This window comes from Ostrea edulis, chromosome 1 (assembly GCF_947568905.1).
Source record: "Ostrea edulis chromosome 1, xbOstEdul1.1, whole genome shotgun sequence".
NCBI lineage: Eukaryota > Metazoa > Mollusca > Bivalvia > Ostreida > Ostreidae > Ostrea > Ostrea edulis.
The window spans coordinates 13,020,845-13,040,818 of NC_079164.1; the positions used below are offsets into that span (position 1 = coordinate 13,020,845).

A 19,974-nucleotide genomic window follows, 5' to 3' on the forward strand; every position below is an offset into this window, starting at 1 on the left:
ATCTAGTGATCATTCCTTCAAACAATTAATTTGTTCAACGCCACTCTGATTCTACACACAAGTACTCTGAAGTTGATATCAAAATATTCCAGAGTTCCTCGTTGATAATATCTTCGTAGTCTTTGATAATCATGTCCTCTAACAGCCTGTTGGAATCCTCATGGACACGAATTGCCATCCTTTGTTAGCTGGCCTGTTTTTTTTTTTAAATATTTTTATTATGCAGATTTTATTCAAAATCTATTACATTAGAACAAAAGATAGCTTGTGGCTTTCAACATGACATTTACAGATATCGACGTTTTCAATCATTTCCACTCATATGTCGATTGTATATAAACACCCCAGTGAACTCGAAATAAAGGACATCACAGAGTAATTCACATCTGCTTCATACTTAGATATTGTATTGATCATAAATGTTAACGTTAAACTAACAGATCAAAATCATGACAAACGGGATGATGTTAGCTTCTTCATCAACTTCCCATATGTATCTAGCAATGGTCCATCATCAACAGCATATTGATTCGATACGCAAAAGGTTCTGCGTATGAAGAATTTTCAAATCGAGACAGGCTATTGATAAATAAGTACATGCTACAGGGGTTTAAACTGTTTCGTTTAAAGTCACCATTCCACTATCTAGTTGCCAATGCAACCTGTCATTAAGTAAAGTGTTCACTAAACTGTTTCATAACAATTGTTAGGCCGTTCTTTACACACCATGTTTGACTACGGATTAATCCTTATACTTGATCAAGATGAAAGGCTCACAGGGGTTGAGACCGATCAACAGGGGATGCTTACTTCTCCTAGATACCTGTTCGCACATCTGACATGTCCAGAGGTCCATGTATGTCCCACTCTTAATTTTGTATTCCTGATAGGGATTATGATATTGATCATTTAGAGGAGTTGTGAGATTAATCACTGTTTCTTATCTTCACTTTTTCATACTGTGGGACGGAATCCGAAATAAACCTATATACGTGATATTGTAAGAATGTGCTTCTCCAACTAATGATATTTCCTAAATTTCAACGTCAACCACATTTGATGACTACCTCTGAATATAAAACTCATCCAAAAAGCAGTGATATAGCACACAGTCTGAGCACACAAGCAGTAAACGAATGTTTTCCTTTGTAGATAAATTAGTGTTTTATTTTTCAAGCACTCAGTATATACAAACTCTAATAAAAACCTAAATACCTTATTAGAGAATATCCATGACTACCCATTCAATAGATACGTGGCTGAACATACAAGATATACAAATGTCACGTTAAAGGAACATACATTTTGACAGCATGCATGTAAACGTTGGCTTGCAGTTAACGCTATGCATAATAACTATTTCTTGCAAGAAATTGTGTCCTACTTGAGATTGCAAATGTTCATAGGTATATTCGCTCTTTACAGATCAGGCACAATGGATGCTTCCGTGTTTGTAAAGGTTATCGGATTTCCTAAAGATAACATAAAGTTCTGATATTTTGTTCTTAGTTGTAGAGGATACCGAGCCCGACGTATAAGAGAAACTGTAGTGGTTTGAGTTATGAAAGAGAAGTCTATAGCACCGCCAAGGTAATCAACTCCTGTGATGTTGAAGGACGTGGTGGACGGGGGTAGTCGTCCGTGAAAGTCAATTCTATCTGGATGAAGTCTGAAACCGCCATAACCAAACAAAAGTGATTGTAGAAATCCGCCCATTCCTGTGATGAAATTGACGGCCCCTGTACCGTCCGAGAGCTCTGTCCATACCTGTAATTCCCATTAACAACAGAGTGAATATTAGGGTTATGTATATATCTATTTTTTTTTTTTTTTGCATTTCAAAACACTTTAATATCACTTTGTAAATCATGCAAAGGATAATTGTAATCCTGAACAGGAATAACAGTTTTAAAATTCTTTGATACGTTGACTTGCAGGATCATTTTCATCCCCTAAAATATTTTGTAGTTACTGTATTTTGGATATTTGTGACTCAAATGTATATGTAGTGCACATGAAAATGGAAAGGAAAGAGCGAGAGTACGAGATATGATATTAATAGAATCCTTCATTAGTACGAGTGTGGGATAGGGAAATTCCACCGAGGGGACAAGATTCGCAGTCTAGGACGAGGTTTTGCCGAGTCCTAGACAGCGAATCTTGTTCCCGAGGTGGAATTTCCCTATCCCACACTAGTAAATAATGAAGGATTATTTTTCTCACATTTTATCTACAGTTTAGTGCACAAATTTAGGAGCTTTAAGAAAATTCTGAATTATCAAAATCCTCATTTGAACTTCGATGCAAAAACTAATTAGATAGGCAGAAAGATCATACCCAAAAATGGTTTACACTGTAAGTGTAAACTAAAAACCCCAAGGTTGTCCAACAGAAAGCTATATACATTAAGATTTAAAGATAACAATGTAAGATATTTTTACTTCACCGTGTAACGTAAATCTTCACCGTGTAACGTAAATCATAGAAAATATATGACGTCACAATCCAATGACGTCGCAGCAGTGTGAGACAGAAAAATCTCACATGGCTGTCTCACATGGGTAAAGTCGATCTCACACTGGTGATAATGTGAGAAAAATATATCCAAGATAAGTGATGTCGGCAGCTCACATTAAAGGGTTTGGCGACATTCAGAAGCTGTCGAAGAAACTGAGTTGAAGCTTCTGTAATATCGCCTATCTCCAGACTTCCTATCGAAAACATACTCCATGTCATAGCTGGTCCACTAGGTGTTACCTGAAATAGAATCACAAGCAGGTCCAACTTAATTCTCCAAATCAGATGGTACCATATTTCATTCGTACATATGTAACACGAAATAAAGCAGCATACCTAACTATCCTGTCATAAAAGAATGCCCCAATTTACCAAAGAAGTACTCAAGTATAGAAAGAATACCATCTTGTGAAATATCAGTGTCAATCAGGAAATAATCTCGGGTTCAGATAAACTAATATCAGTATCAATCAGGAAATAATCTCGCGTTCAGATAAACTAATATCAGTATCAATCGGGAACTAATCTCGCGTTCAGATAAACTAATATCAGTATCAATCGGGAAATAATCTCGCGTTCAGATAAACTAATATCAGTATCAATCAGGAAATAATCTCGCATTCAGATAAACTATCTACCATCTAAAATGTTTTGCCGTATACAGTTCCTTTCATTCTCTCCGCAATACATTTTCTTATATTTAGTGCTGAAGAGCCATTGTATGTGCCCTTGATTTTTTTTTTGCATTTTACCGAAATGAAGCTGAATGTAGGAAACATTAAACATTTTGAATAAAGCATAACTTTTTAGCTGAACACATGGTCTTCTTAAAAGAACCACCATCTAGGCATGCGAATCAACACCAAGTAACTCAGAGTGAACCACGAACAACCTGCCTACAGCATGATAATTGGAATGTGATTTACACAATGCTTGGAATATAATTTCATAAGATTGTTTACAGAAACTAACCGCTTCATATATATGGAGGTCGTTCTTTCTTGTAGTCTCTGACATATCCACCATCAGTGGGTATCCCAACAATACAACATCTGCCTGTTTTACGGAGGTATCTACCAAAATAAAATACACCATGTAATCTAAAAGGAAATTTCCCCCCTATTGCAGTTATCTCTTTGATCAATGTTTGCATTACTAAAACAAATTTAGCGTCATACACGATAGAAAAGAATGAAATCTCACTTATTGCATAATCATCAAACTCAGGGTGATAATCGACCTGCTTGTCGTAAGGAATATACATTCGATCAGCAATTTCTTTGTAACGGGGATCGGGGTCGGTGTTCGTTAATTTACCAACAAATTCCGGGAGTAGAAGACTCCATTTCGCTACGGCGTTGGTAAAAGCGGAATTATTCACTAGCTTGTTCCATTCATCTGGTGGCATCACGCCTTCATGATAAAAGAAAAATTGTTTATTTGAAAACTCATTAAATTCACATTTTGATAACAATTGACAGTAAGTTTCACATGCACAGTAGTTGAACTGACTGAATTGATAAATGCAATAAAAAGCTCAAGGGTCACATCGCTCACCTAAGTCACATTGGCCCTGCCATTGTTCAGCTGTTGTGATTTTAAAAGATTTGTTTTTTATCAATCTTTATTCCCATGAAAAATTTTGACTTCATATTGTGGTCCCAACCTAGCTCCAAAGGATTATAACATAACTGAAAATGAATTCACATAGCCCAGAGATACCTCAACAACAATAAGACTAACATGATCTTGCTGTTCTGGATAAGATCAAGTCACAAGGTCATTGATCATGATATGATATGAAGACCTTGCCATAAGAAACCTATATACAATATATGAAAGATCTACCTTGAATAGTTCATGAGATATTGAATGGGTCACGGATTCTTTTAAAAAGTAGGTCAAACTCCAAGGTCAAAAGATCAAACATCATTGTGTACAGGATCTTGTCAGAAAGAATCTATATACAAAATATGAAAGATACACCTAAAATAGTTCCAAATATATTTAATTTACTATGTTTTCTTAAAAGTAGGACAAACTCCACGTTCAAAATCATAGGGTCAAAGATCATCATATCAATTGAAAAGTCTTGTCATAAGAAATATATATACATGGTTTGAATTATGTACCTTGAATAGTTCAGGAGATTTTTTTTTAAATCGAAGCAGGGTATTGAGAAACAAGTTGATGGTGCAGGGGTTCCAACAGACTCGTTTAAAATTAACATTTCGCAAATTCTATGGTCCTTATAACACTCTAGTTTGCCAATACAACTTAGCATTGGGTCAAATGCTTTCTGACGTGTTTCATGCCGATTGATAGGCCGTTCTTCGCGTACTGGTTTCCCATATATCAGCATATAACTCTTTGATTCCCCAGTGTGGCCACATCTTATCCCCAGGTAACATGAATTGCACAAACTCGGATCTATATCTAATCCATGTCAGAAATATTTCATGTAAATTTGAACTTTTCTGGACCAGTGGTTTTTTAAGAAGATTTTTAAAGATTTCCCTATATACTCAAATGTAGGACTTTGATCCCCTATTGTGGCCCCACCCTACCACTGAGGGTTATCATTTGAGCAAACTTGAATCTGCACTATATCAGAAAGTTTTCATACAAGTTTGAACTTTTCTGGCCTAGTGGTTCTTGAGACGAAGATTTGCAAATGACCCCACCCCTATTTTTACAATTTCGTGGTTATCTCCACTTTGTAGGGGTATGGTCCATCATATGAACAAACGTGAGTTCCCGTTACCCATGGATGATGTGTGCCAAGTTTTACTGAAATTGGCCAGTGGTTTAGGAGAAGAAAATGAAAATGTGAAAGTTTACATACAGACGGACAACCGGTGATCAGAATAGCTCACTTGAGCTTTCACCTGAAAGCTCAAGTGAGGTAACAATAGCATCGTCCATATCTAATATAGTTTAAGTTAGATTGGACTTACCATGGATTTCGTACATGTTAGTTGATGGGTTGAGCAGAACTCGTGATGCCCAAAACTCAGCTATTTCCGTTACCAGTTCTTTACCACTTTCTTGAAGTAGAAATTGGACATCACGAGTCATATAGAGGTACTGTCGAATGCCAAATGAAATGTCCCCTGTGATGTGTTGTTCATTCAGGAAATATATTGGTATCTCTGTTACATCAAACCCTGTGGACAGATATCAGGAGAGCTATATATTTTCAACCGTTTCTCTGTACAACTGTTGTCTTCTGTCATGAAATGTAATATCGTTAATACACGTTATGAAATAGAGGTTACATGTAGTCATAGCTCTACCTGAGAGTGCGGTCTCCCAAGGATACATGGCACCTTTGTATCCCCTCATTCTAGCGGTTTCTTTAGCTGCTTCCATGGTTCTTGTTCTAGTTTTTACAATAGCCTTCCCAATCTTACTGTGGAGCAGCAATATCGGTGGATACATCCACGTCTCCTGGTCCCAGAACACGTGACCCATGTAATCCTTACGGGAAAGAGAAATACCAATTCACATGTAATAAGAATGAAACAGTCAAGACTGAGCCTCCTAGGATCGTAATTACGAGCTGTCTATACATGTATTTTAAAATAAACAATGGAGACCAAACATCCGATTACCGAAATTACTTATTATTGATACAGGTAATCAAAACACAACAATAACGACTGAATCATCGAGTATCATAATTACGTGTAATCTATACAATAATTGTTTTTTCTTGTTTCGTTTTTTCTTTTGTCTCTGTTGCGAAGCAAAGATTATAACTACAAGGTTACCACGATTGGTGAGTGCAGACAATAAAATAGGAACGATAAATACTTATCTTCAAAGTATCGCAATCACGTAATACCTGTACAGGCAAAGAAATAGGAAAGTCATAGATTGAACCAGAGTATTGTAACCATGTACTCAAATGTTATCTGTACAGGTAATGAAATAAATATGTCCAGGGATTCGTGTTTAACTCTTTATTTTGTATTCCTTATATGATATAAGAGATCAATCACTGGTCGTTATCTTCACCTTTCATAAGAACGCTAAACATTGAAGCAGAGTATCGTAATCACATGTTATCTGTACAGGTAATGAAATAGAAATGTCAAAAACTGAACTTCCAAGGATAGGAATCATGTGTTTCTATGTACAAAACATGTCATTAACTTCATTTAAATATCAATATACCTAAATTTATTCAAGAAATAAAGCAATTCCTATGATTTTGCATTAAACATTGCATAATTACTAATATCTTTTACCTCAAACCCTGACCCATGAGCCAGGTCACCTGGTGACAAACCCACAAAGTCATGTGACTCTTCCAATGGGAGAGAACTCAAAATGTAGTACAAAGATGAATAAGCCAGGGTGGCCAGCGTTTTGTTTCCTGTGATATCAATACGCCCATTCCTCCATAGATCCGCCCATGTGTTCACATGATTGGATTCAAGAGTCTGACTAAAGAACATTTCAATGCCTAAAGAAAAAATATAATGAATGAATATCCTCAACACCAAGTCACCAGATTATATCCTCCAACGCTGTTGGGATAGGGAGTATCGTAAGAGATTTCTTTTTAATTTCTCAAAACCATGGATCCTTCCCACAAGACAAAATACTCTTACATTATTAAATGGGAGTTATCAGTTGGCAAGTTTAAGAAAATGCAATATTTTGAACAAGCGGTTCTGGGTTGAGCAAGAACAAACCTTTATGAAAGGAATCTTTGGCGATAGTAGGATTGAGGTCCACGCTCAGTAGAAAGAGATGAGTTGTTTGTTTAAATGGCAATACAACAATCTCCTCTGGTATTGGTGTATGTACCATGGTTACGTTTTGTAGTCCCGTTACTTCATATTCGCTCTCTTTTGTTCTTCCACGTATAACACTATACAATAAAACATTGACAGCACACAGAATAAAAGAAAAACAACAAACAAATAAATCCATTGAAATCTTAAGAGAATCTGATCGACAACTTCGGTATGGAAATATCAATTACTGATTCTTTGAAGAAGATATTACCCTATTGAGTCCGTGGTTGAGGACGTAATCTCAACGTCCTCAGTATCAGCAATCTTTGACGTGGTTAGACCAAGGTTGAGAGTGGTGGCACCCATGTTTTTCACCGTCACCGTTGTAACTAGTAACTGTTTAACAGCGCGGTGGGCAAAAATCTTAAACTCAATAGAAAAGGTCTTGCTCTTGAATTCTTCGATGAACATACCTAAAATGAAAAATCTGGGAATGTTCTAAAACTAGAACGCAAAGGTCGTGTACAGTTATAATTAACTATTGTTATATCTGAAATTGATTAGTACCTATGATGCTTTTCATGAATGGACTATGAAGATGTACATGCATGAATAGATCATGGATTGATTGATTGTATATTGTTTAACATCCCTTTCGAGAATTGTCCACTCATATGAAGACACCATAGTCGGTGCAGGGGTGCTAAATTTAGGCCTATGCTCAGCGCTTACGGCCTTTGACCAGGAAGGGATCTTTATCGTACCACACCTAATGTGACACGGGACCTCGGTTTTTGCATCCGAAGGACTGCCCCATTTGATCGCCTCTTACGACAAGCAAGAGGTACTGAGGACCTATTCTAACCCGGATACCTACAGGATTGAGATCAAATTCATTTAAAACTACCATGACGATTTCAAAACACGTTTGTTAGGCAATAATGTTCACGTGACTAACTTTGCCTATGCATAGAAATATAAGACATATACACTGTACACAAACCTCGTGGTGACCCCAGAACAAACAGAATAGAAACAATACACTTTGAACATAAAAAGAAATAAATATAAACCTCATTGTGATACCAGTAATGAAAATTAATACACTTTGAACATATAGAAAAATATATACACTATGACCCCATAAAAAAGACAAACCATTCACCATCAACATGAATGTCTCAATATCAAACGGATATAAAGTGAACAATGTCTACCTCAGTAGGATCAGGAGCCACCGTCTGGGGAAAAAAAACTTGACTATAAACGGGAGAAATCTTTGTATCATTTTGATGAATATGTTAAAGTTTTGGTATACTTAAAACGACAGCAATGTAAACCTTCACCCCCAGGATGGCAACACTTTGAAACGTGGTACAGTGTGAACTTTCCTATCCAAGAGATGTTAAAAAGTTATCAGGATTCCGAAATGCTATCATATTAGTGAAATTGGCATAGCCTGGGAAGAAAGTTTAAATTACAACATCATTTCACTATTCTTAATTATACCTTACCCAAGGAAAAAATTATACCTTACCAAAGGAAAAAGTATCCCCATTCTAGAAATCCCGACAGTCGGATTATAACAAGTCCTCAGTACCCCTTGTATGCTGTAAAAGGCGACTAAATGGGACTGTCCTTCGGAAACCCCAAAACGCGAGGACCAGTATCACAGCAGTAACTGTTGTGGCACGATAAAGATATGTCCCTGCTCAAGGACCGTAAGAGCCGAGCATAGGCCTAAATTTTGTAGCCCTTAACCGACAGTGGTGACGTATCCATACGTGTGAAAAATTCTGCACAATACACAACCAACCAATTCAAGAATCAACCGTAAATGTTTTAAATTAGAGATATCATTTATGCCAGGTTTGGATGAAAGTAGAGTACGTGTAGTTGGGGTGGAAATTTTTCATTAGATACGTTTTTGAGCATATGAGAAGTGAATATTTGGACCGATACAAAATAAGCGATGAACTCACCTGCTGCTAAATCAAGGGTGTAGTTTGTTTTGAGATGATCGGTCGATTTGATATCGATGTCCTTTATAAATACAGCCGGCAGTTTGGCGCGGTGACTAGTTATGTTATGTCCATTGTAGAGACCATTCAGAAAAACGGTGTCACCTTTGACTACAACTGCAACATGGCCGTTCCCGATGGATGGCAAGAGGCGGTGATCAGATGGCAGGCTATATGATTAATAAAGACCCTCGCTCACTGATTACTAATACATACATGTATGTATGTACGGGATAAGCATAGAAACAATCCAACAAACGTTCAATGATATTTTGCTAAATATGAAACTAAATGGTTATCGTAAAAACTTTGATATTTTGAAATGTATACAAATCCACCGCGTATAGTAAAAGAATTCGTATTTTTCTACAAACAGTTTTAATGTTATTCATTTTGTCATTCCTTTACAAGTACAACGAAGCGTATTTACAATGTGATAATCCTAAAATATCTATATACATGTATTTAAATCGAGCACAGTACTACCTTTCAGTGGAAAGTGTTGTGACATCTGGAATCGCAAAGGGTGAGACTGCATCCGGGAAATTCTGGATACCGAGGTGTCTCTCTCCATGTGACAGAACAGGTGGCTCCATGTGTTCGTGGCTTCTCCCTGTAAATTCAAACTTTTTTCTGAACCACATAGTCTGAAATATCCACATGACAAATTATCGTGTACATTATGATAAATGTTTTCCCGTTCCGTACAGTAGGTGTATATTCTCTGTTGCTCGACATAGTACACATGTTCTGATACTAGCGCTGAAGTTGCATATGTATATACAGAGTGAATGATCGTTTCCAATATTACTGGTACGGGCCATGAAATGCTCCTTGAATGCTCTTTTCAACAGTCTCATTTAAAGTCAGCATTTCGCTTATTCTATGGTCGTTATAACGACCTAGTTTACCAGTACATCCTATCATTGGGTCAAATGCTGTCTGATGTGTTTCATACCGATTGTTAGGCCGTTCTTGGTACACTAATTTTGACTACGGATTACTCCGTTTACCTGATCAAGACACAGGGTTTACGGTGGGTGTGACCTGTCGACAGGTGCTGCTTACTCTTCCTAGGTACCTGATCCCATCTCTGGTATATCGAACGGTCTGTGTTTGTCCAACCATCTGTTTTTTATTCGCCCTTCGTTATCTTCACCTTTCTCTATTTTACTTTTTTGCATTTATATTTCATCTATAAACAAGTAATAAAAGCGTTATGTATATACATTCTACTTGTCATAATGAGAGATGGAAATATTCCACTACATGTATATGACAAGCAGTTTATACTGCCTCAAAAGTGATTATTTTGATAGGAGAGGTATAAAGGAGAGAGAGAGAGAGAGAGAGAGAGAGAGAGAGAGAGAGAGAGAGAGAGAGAGAGTATTCATCTATTTGAGGAACATGCAATAGCACGTTCTGCGTATGATCAATTCTTAAAACGAGGAATGAGTTGATTTTATAGAGGTATCAACGGTCTCATTTGAAATCAACATTGAATGGTTGTTATAACAATCTAATTCACAAATACCACCTGTCGTTCGCTCGAATGCTGACTGACATGTTACATACCAATTATTAGGCCCCTCTTTCGCTGATTTTGACTACAGATTACTTCGTTTACCTGATCGAAATACAGTTGGGTGTGTTTAGGGGCACATCTTTGCCCTACTCTTAATTTTGCATTTTTTACAGGAATAGTGAGCTAGATCAGACAAACGGGATGATTTCGGCTTCTCCATCGTCAACTTCCCACATTTATGTAGCAATATTCCATTATCACCTGCATATGGTGTTTATATATCTCAACTGATTCGATATGCAAGAGCTTGTTCTGGGTATAGTCAGTTTTTAAATCGAGGTAAGCTACTGACAAACAAGTTGATGGTACAGGGATTTCAACAGTCTCGATTGAAGTCAGCATTTCGCAAATTCTATGGTCGTTATAACGATCTAGTTCGTCAATACAACCTCGCATTGGGTCAAATGCTGTCTGACGTGTTTCGTACTGTTTGTTGAGCCGTTCTTGGCACACTGATTTTGACTGCGGATAACTCCGTTTACCTGATCAGGATGTGGTGCTCACGGCGGGTGTGACCGGTCAACAGGGGATGCTTACTCCTCCTAGACACCTGATCCCACCTCTGGTGTGTCCAGGGGTCCGTGTTTGCCCAACTATCTATTTTGTATTGCTTGTAGGAGTTATGACATTGATCACTGTTCGTTATCTTCACCTTGCATCAGTGTTCGTTATCTTAACTTTTGGATTACTTATTGTAATTGTAGGGTTAAACAATACCATATGACATTGTGTCAAATGCGTTCTAAGATCAATTCACATAAGAACTAGTAGCTCTCGTATTGAATTACATTCAATAAAATGCATTAGTAGCTCATTGGTAGAACGTTCGCTAATTAACTGGAAGCCGTGAGTTCAAACCTCGCTCAAACCTAATACGTAAACGTGTGTAGTGTTTGCTTCTTCGCCAAGCGCTCGGCATTTAGAAATGAGAACCACGGGCCTTTCTGATATGACCGTAAAAACGGAGGTTCTGTGATGTGGCAGGAGTTGGCACGTTAAAGAACCCTCATTACTAAGGCCCTGAAAAAATTCTCGACGACACTTAAAACAAACAACCAACCATTTATTATACCTTGCGTGGAAATGTGCTTTTAAAATGTTTATGTGTTAGAATGATGCACATGTATCCTCTGTAAATTCAAACACACAAAAGGGGGTGGTGTTTAGTGGTTTACTTGTCTATATGATCACTGACGCCATGTGCTAAAAATAATACTCGTTTGCACTGAAAAGTGTATACAAATCAAATTTAATTTATTACACATATTTAAACAAAACTACGCAAAAACCCTAAATTGGTGAAGCTGCATTTCGCAACCGGTCGCAATTTTTAAACATTTGCAAAGGGGTGGTATGATTGGATAACACTGACACGTGTTTAAAAATGTCCGCCGGTTACATAGTATACATGTAGCTGAAGAAAAGGATATTTTTCAATGGAACACATGTATTTTCAAACTAAGATCAGTGTTTCAACTTCAAAATGCTATTAGAATGAATGTGTTCATCACAAAGACTGTGAGTGCTAAGCAGACCCATGGTAATGTCAAATAGAATAAATAGGTAAATTTTTAAAATTAGATATCGAATATCTCAAGAAATACTTGGAATTTTTTCCTGAAATTTAACACAATTTCAGAACAATTTGAGTCTGACAACAGACTATGAATTACATCACATGAATTCGATAAATTTATCAGGAAAGGGGAAAATAAAAAAAACATTTCAAATCTGCAAAGCACCACCAATAACTACAAATGTAACGGACAGACAGACTTACAAACGAAGTATGAAATTTACGAAATATGCAGAGATGGCACTCAGGAAATGAAAATGCTGCTGAGGGAAGAGGAATGATGTGTCAGTGACCGAAATCAATGTCCAACCTCTAATAACCACTCCACTTTTCATACTGTATACTGCTTTTTGTTTATATTTTGTAATTTATCATGTTTTATGCTGATGAGCCGTAAGGCTTAAAGCCAATAAACAATTACAAGTTGTAAACTTATACAAACATTGAACTGAGCTTAATCAATTCATGGTGCAGAATCTTAAAATAAAATTGTTTTACTACTTTTAAACAAATTCCTAAAAATTTTATTGTAATGAAAATAAAGCGTATTTTCCCGCTTTTAGGTGTTATATAAGCTCCATTAATCATTCTACATGTAATTCTAATTCCATTCCGTTCCGTCTTCCGTTCCGCGATTTAGCAACACCCAAAATAAATGGATTAGCGAAAAGATGAACCATGAATTAAACCCGTATGGAGTTACAAGTAATACCGGAAGTGTGTGGATGAGACATGTTGATCAAATGTGCGATTCAGATAATGAGCTGGAACACGTGTGCTGCAGGATTTCGATACTTCTCTAGACAGAGATCCATCAAATATTATCGTGACCGCGAACCAGAATCTGGGGAATCGGAGATGAAGATTGCGAATTCCAAACAGTGCGAAACAATATCCAACACGTGGGCTGAAGCTACCTAACAGACTGATCGGGAAAAAAAATCTTTGAAATGAATGGTAGTGAACATGATAATTATTCTTATGCTGCAGTAACTGTTGCAGGTTTACACAATCATTACTATAATAATTACTAAAAATCATCATAAGTGTTATGTATACGGTATTTTAGCAGACAGATGTTCTTATCAATCAGGAAGTATCGTATTCTATCCATGAAATAACCAAATGTTAAAGTGCACTCTCACCGATAGCTCTGAGTGGATGTGACTATTTGTTATGCGGACATCTTTCCTTTGTTTACACTAATTATAGCACTACATGTGGAACTGGTAATCCGATATACTGAGAATTTATCAATGCGAACTTTGAAGCTATAAGCATTAGCCGATTTGCAGCCAATAAAATGTTGTCTTAATAAATCGACGTGATTGCCTCTTACTTTAACATATAACATAATAGCATTATCTACATGCCATATGCGTTTATTAGTCATTTATAGTGAGGCGACGCATGTGAATTTCCTACAGGGGCGGGACTATATTTGAGGGCATCTTTAATTTTGTAGTGTAGATTTAATTCGTTCTACAACTATGCAATGATCGGTAGCAGGGCCCGGTCGTCTTTACATGTATGACCAATCTCATACGCGGCGGTCGGACGACTGGTTGGTGTGAAATAAGGGTCTGGTGGTGAAGTGAACAGATGCAGTAACAACTTCTTAAATCTCTGACATCTCAAATTTTGTCAACTAACTAGTTACAAGACTTACATTCAGTTCCCTCCAGTGTCTATATGTTAATTTAGTAGTAGACTCACAACAGGATATTCTTCCTTGCATGAAAAGTAAAGAACAAAACAGAAGAGAAAAATCCGGAAAAAATATATAGAACACTTTAAGGTATCACACCGGTAATTATTTTCACTATATATTACTATAGAGGGGAAAAAATCATAAAAAATCAGTTTACAAAATTGATGCCGAATAACGCACTCAGACACGTTTTATGTTTAACCTATCTCGACTGCCGACACCAGAAAAACAACACCTTACGCGGCATTTTCGAAAATAAATTACCCGCAAACAAGACTACCCTCAAATCCACGTGTTTTTCACATGTGTGTAAACAGCCAGAGTGCACCTCAGGAAGTAGCCTCAGCTACCAACAGCAAATAGTTCCTTTGCATACACTTGGTTATTTCTACAAATTACACAAAATTTCCTAATCAGGGGTACAAAACTTAAGAGAAAAGAAGAGGAAATGAGAAAAATCGCGCAAAGAAAAAAAAAATTCTTTAAATATATGGAACTACAATTGACTAAGTTCATTTTTTATTGGATAATTACCAGTGTGATACTTCCACGAATCACCTGTAAATGAATAACGTCGTTGAATGACGTCGCGAATATTTGTAACGTTATTTGTTAAAAACTGTTGCTCTGATGGTTTTTATCAAACTTTGACATCTTTTTCTTTAAAAAACGAACTCGAATACCCCATAATTTTTTTCCATAAATATTTTTCAAAATATTTTTGTTTCGCTTTGATATTAATGTTATCAAGATGAACAGCACCAAATTCTGTCTATTTTAAGTTGAATTATGCAATGAATAAAGTCAATCACTATTATTTTCTATATAATTCAATGGAAAACAGTGTCGCTACCGTTAAAACAATGGTATGTTGAAGACGTAATTACTAAAACAAACTGTGCTGTTGAATGAAAAACAATTTTCATAGAGTAGTATATACATTGTCCAGATACATTGGTCAAATTTTCAGATGGGGTTTTCGAGTGAGAAAAAAAAAAGGTCTGTAAACCCGCGACCTACGTTAATGTGTACATCGTTTTCACCCTATGTTTTGCAAAGGTCATTGGGAAAAATACATCCGGGTTATTCATCAATATAGAACGGCGAACAACGAAGGGTGGTAAACAACTTCTAACACATTTACTTGGCATATGAGTTTATAAATAATAGCAGTTAAAAACATTTATCAAAGTTACCATGAGAGTTGTAGATGATAGAGAGCACAATGTTAAAATATTATAAAAAGTCGCAAAAACGTTTTAAAAGGATTTGTTGATCGATTGATTGATTAATGTTTTCGCCACACTAATTTTTTTTTCAGTTATCTGGTGGCGCCCAGTTTTTATTGGTAGAAGTGAGAACCCAGATACAATGTACCTGGGAAGAGACCACCGCCCTTCCGCAAGTAAACTGGTAAACTTTCTCACTTACCGACGCGAGCGAGATTCGAACCCGCGCCGACCAGAGGTGAAAGGCGGTGTGATTTTGTGCGCGATGCTCTAACCGAGCCCGATACGGGTTTTCTTTTCACGCCATGAATTTTCCGTATCAGGTCACTAACTAATTGTGTAACGAGTTTAATCCGTCGAAGACCTCTAACTGTATATGTGGGGGTCTATATCATACAACTTAGTTTGCCCGAATCGGTTCGTCATTTTGTCACGGCTGCACGTCGAACCCGACAATAAATTACTCGCTCAATACGGGTTTATCTCGCGTGATACGGTTTTTTCTTGGCGTCATGTGACCAAAATTTGACCAATTAATAGATTTCAACAATTTTGTCTAAGGCGTGAAAATTAATATATAGTATATTTGACAAAAGGTAGGATCCATGAATAAACTCTTTTTTCCCTTATGATTATATAATTAGGTAATTTGATGTGACTACATTCTGCGTACAAATTATAATATGTATACGGTGTGACCGTTGGACCGAGCGAAGCATGTAATGTCCATTGGAGTGTCCCAAGTGGTAATCATAATTCCGTTAAGTATGGTAGGTTATGATTCATTTAAAAATATATATTTTTAATGAAATTTTCCTTGCGCTAAAAACCCAATAAAATCTCAATATTAAAGGGGTTTATATGGAGACAACAGTTTTACAGGATCCGCCTATTCATTTAACGCGAGAAATAAAACACAAGGCGACGGGGGAGTTTGAAGGCGACGTAAACTGTGTATTGTGACGTCACATTTAGCCTCAACCTTATTTCTCTTTTTCAAAGCAAACAATTATAAACAACAATAAAACATTCCGTATGCAATGAAAAAGGCCGTTATAACTAAACAAAATTAACCAATAAATTCAAAATGGTAAAAATGTAACCGTAATTTTATCGTATATTCTTATTTAAAGAAACTTATGAACTCGTTCATCTATTTAGTCGTATTACGGTTTTATATGTAATTATTTGCTAAAAGCTGTTACAATGATAATTATACTATTCACTTTGAACAAACTGAGTGTTTAAATTACGAATTGCACGTCAGAGTCTTCTATTATTGGCATTCAAAATAAAACACGAATAACTGTTGAAGCAGGTAATGAAAAAATAAATGGCGGCGCCCATATGGATCACGAAAATTTCAGTGAACGTATATAGAGATTGTCTCTTTTTCTTTTGCTGATTTTGACTTTTTTCTTTTACATACGTGTTACCTTTAGAGCCTTGCTTCGCGGACGGGCCTTCGGCCCGTCCGAGCTTCGCTCGGTATAAAATTAAGAAAAAAATTCATTTTTGAAAATTCATGAGAGTACGAACTGCGACGTTTCACGTTAGCATACAGTGGCGGATTTAGAGGGTGCGCAGCCCCCCCCCCCCCCCTAAAATTTTCATATTTAAGGTAAATCGTGGTATCTTGTTACGAAAAATGTACTAAACGATATATGAAACAATAATTTCTTCCACCCCAGGTGATATAAATGACAAAATCTTTTGATTTCTTGATTACCTTATTGGGAGAACTTAATTTTTTCCCCCAAAAAACCCCTTAAAATTTGTGTCATTTTATTAATTTCACCTTATTAAAATGATAAAAAATAGTACAAATGACTAAATAGGTGAAATATTTCAAGCCCCATAAAATCAGTAAAATCCAGGAGCTTCCGGGGGCTTCACCCCCTGGACCCCCACCAGGGCTTCGCCCTGGACCCACTGCCTCATAAAGTGGCGCCCCCCGTAACCGCAATTCCTGGATCCGCCCCTGGTATACCTCACAAAGGACTAACGCGTGAAGCGTTGCGGTTCATAGCCTCATGAAAACGTATTTTCAAAACTGAAATTCATTTTTATATCTACATTCTACTTTCATTTCTGTCAGAATTTCCATTCATTAAATACGCACTGTATTTATCAAGATTCATTACTTATGCTTACTCATCCTAGGCACCTGAGCCCACCTCTGGTATATCCAGGGTTCCGTGTGTGCCCGACCCTCTATTTTGTATTGCTTATAGGAGTTGTGAGATTGATCCCTGTTTGTTATATTCACCTTTCATTCATTCGCGCATTGTTTAATTTACAACTGCATGCGCGTTGATGAGGAAATGGCTACGATACAATATATCATTATAACTCAGTTATGATTAATTTGGTCATGCTAGTGTACTTAAATGATTGATCTCTCTCTCTCTCTCTCTTTCTCTCTCTCTCTCTCTCTCTCTCTCTCTCTCTCTCTCTCTCTCTCTCTCTCTCTCTCTCACACACACACACACACACACACGCGCGCAGCCATAATTTGGTTACATACATTGTGTTCTCTCTCTCTCTCTCTCTCTCTTTCTCTCTCTCTCTCTCTCTCTCTCTCTCTCTCTTTCTCTCTCTCTCTCACGCAGCCATGAGAAAATTTGGTTACAGACATACACAATGTAGCATTGATATATCAGCAAACCCTGTTGTAGGCATTTTATTGTGGTTTACAGGACTGAATAATTTAAGGAACCATAGTTACTAAATTATCAAAATTATCAGAGCTATCGTTACATTTTTCATATTACAGGAACTAACACTTTCTTGAACATGGAAATAAACAAATATGCTGCAAGCATTGTTTTACTTAACAAAATTAAGAAGGTAAGGTACACTTTTCTTTTTCATCAATTTACACTAATACATGTAGGACAATTCATTAAAGATTGTTTTTTTAATGAAGACCTTCCTTCATAGTCAGAATTTTTCTCTCTATTTTCTTAATACCGTGTTACATTTCTAAATTGCTTCTGACGGTCAAATACATGTATATAAATATTTCATTACTTTTATCATTAATACAATTTGAGTTTTATCTAAAGAGCTTCCAAGGGTATTGAAAATATATATGATGTCAAATAAACTTTACGCGCTCTACAAATTTTTTGGTCTTTTTCTTTGCGCTAAAAGATACGATTTCTAAACTATGATACTATAGATACAATATCAATATTTTACAGACAATAGTTGATGCTACAAATCACCAGTGAAAAAAAATTCCTTGAGTTTGATGGCTTTTAAGACCAACAGATAGGTAAATGTCCCTCCCAAGCTAGCTTTTGTAAAGTACTTAGAACCTTTTGATTTGCAGATATTTGAATTTTTCAGATTTTGATAAAACTTTCTCTGAGTTATCAACTACCTGTCCATATTTCGAGCATGCGCGAAAGCCCTAGGATGAAATATATTTCCCAGTATTTTTAGCACAAAATAAAGCAAACGGTCCGCAATGTTTGTAACACCTTTATAATGCAAATATCCCGTGGAGATCCGGGTTAGAATTGGTCCTCAGTACCCCTTGCTTGTCGTAGAAGGTGACTAAATGGGGTGGTCCTTCGGATGAAACCGCAAAATCGAGGCCCCGTGTCACAGCAGGTGTGGCACGATAAAGATCCCTCCCTGCTCAAAGGCCGTTAGCGCCGAGCATAGGCGAAGTGAAATGTTTTCGAGCGGGACGTTAAACAATATTCAATCAATCAATATAATGTAAATTCACTCACCTGTGTGGTTGGCATCGTGTGGTTTTACCAAACCTTTGTCTTTCTGAATAAGGTCTATTTTATTTGCCAACAGTGTGAAATTATGTTCCAGATGCCTAATCCTTTTCTCGTTTTCTAAACGAATGACTGTCTCTTGAAACAACTGGTTCAGCACTCTTCTTGTGAAATCTGTCGTGAGCTGTGACGACCCACTTAACCAACCAGACATATTAGTTTCATCTTTAGCAGTGATTTGTCCTGGGATATATAGAGTCACATAAAACAGCAAGAGAAAGTCCCTTACCAAGAACATCATTTTGTTAACGAGACTTTGTAGGAATTAACCACTGTATTGCCGCACGCTGTTCTAGTAAGTGATTTCTATCAGTAACGAACTATATAAAACGTATATACATGTAGGTTGTACGTTTCATATAAGTATGTCAAAACAATCGTCAAATAAACAATTTAGGTACTGTAATATTATTTCATTGCCTTATTAACAATAACTACTTGTAATTAAAAACAATTACCCTACTATGCAAGTTTACTATGACTACGAAGCACAGTGAACTATATTGTATATTTATTTTCCTCTTCGTTTTGCAGTGAAAAGAAAAGTTTGCATATATCTAAAGAAGTAGATTTCCATGAGAGAAACGAAGAATTTGAACGTATGTGTACACAATCATGTCATCAAAGCAGCTGATCATGTCAATTATTTAGGGTTATCTATTGATCAGTTTTTGAAATGTAATGTCATTGTGAATGAGATTATAACCAAGGTCAACTCACAGTTAAAATTCCTGTACAGAAATGGGGCTTGGCTAAATAGAAGACCAAGGTCAACGTTAGCATCAGC

At 36.6% G+C, this 19,974-nt stretch overlaps 1 protein-coding gene across 2 annotated transcripts; it reads right to left on the reverse strand.

The window, feature by feature from the left end:
• Window positions 1–1,139: 1,139 nt before the first annotated feature.
• On the reverse strand, window positions 1,140–19,428 carry LOC125664030 (protein-glucosylgalactosylhydroxylysine glucosidase-like). Of its 2 annotated transcripts, none has more exons than XM_048896525.2 (12): window positions 19,134–19,428; window positions 9,773–9,899; window positions 9,248–9,456; window positions 7,537–7,738; window positions 7,221–7,399; window positions 6,771–6,988; window positions 5,814–5,997; window positions 5,475–5,684; window positions 3,721–3,930; window positions 3,490–3,590; window positions 2,632–2,757; window positions 1,140–1,767 (listed from the first exon to the last, which is right to left on the reverse strand). In XM_048896525.2, exons 1-12 carry the CDS (start codon window positions 19,426–19,428, stop codon window positions 1,420–1,422), a joined length of 2,409 nt encoding a protein of 802 aa, XP_048752482.2. In that variant the 3' UTR covers window positions 1,140–1,419. The 2 variants fall into 2 exon arrangements, with proteins under 2 accessions (XP_048752482.2, XP_048752483.2); XM_048896526.2 differs by lacking the exon at window positions 19,134–19,428 and adding an exon at window positions 14,117–14,273.
• Window positions 19,429–19,974: the final 546 nt, after the last annotated feature.

What these genes read in the sequence shown, in the direction of transcription:
- LOC125664030 (XM_048896525.2), bottom strand. Translation starts at nt 19,428, where the DNA reads ATGATGTTCTTGGTAAGGGACTTTCTCTTGCTGTTTTATGTGACTCTA. An exon ending in TCAACCACGGACTCAATAGG is followed by an intron (nt 7,400 to 7,536) that starts GTAATATCTTCT and finishes TTTATTGTATAG; the next exon opens with TGTTATACGTGGAAGAACAA. An exon ending in ACCTCCATATATATGAAGCG is followed by an intron (nt 2,758 to 3,489) that starts GTTAGTTTCTGT and finishes ATTCTATTTCAG; the next exon opens with GTAACACCTAGTGGACCAGC.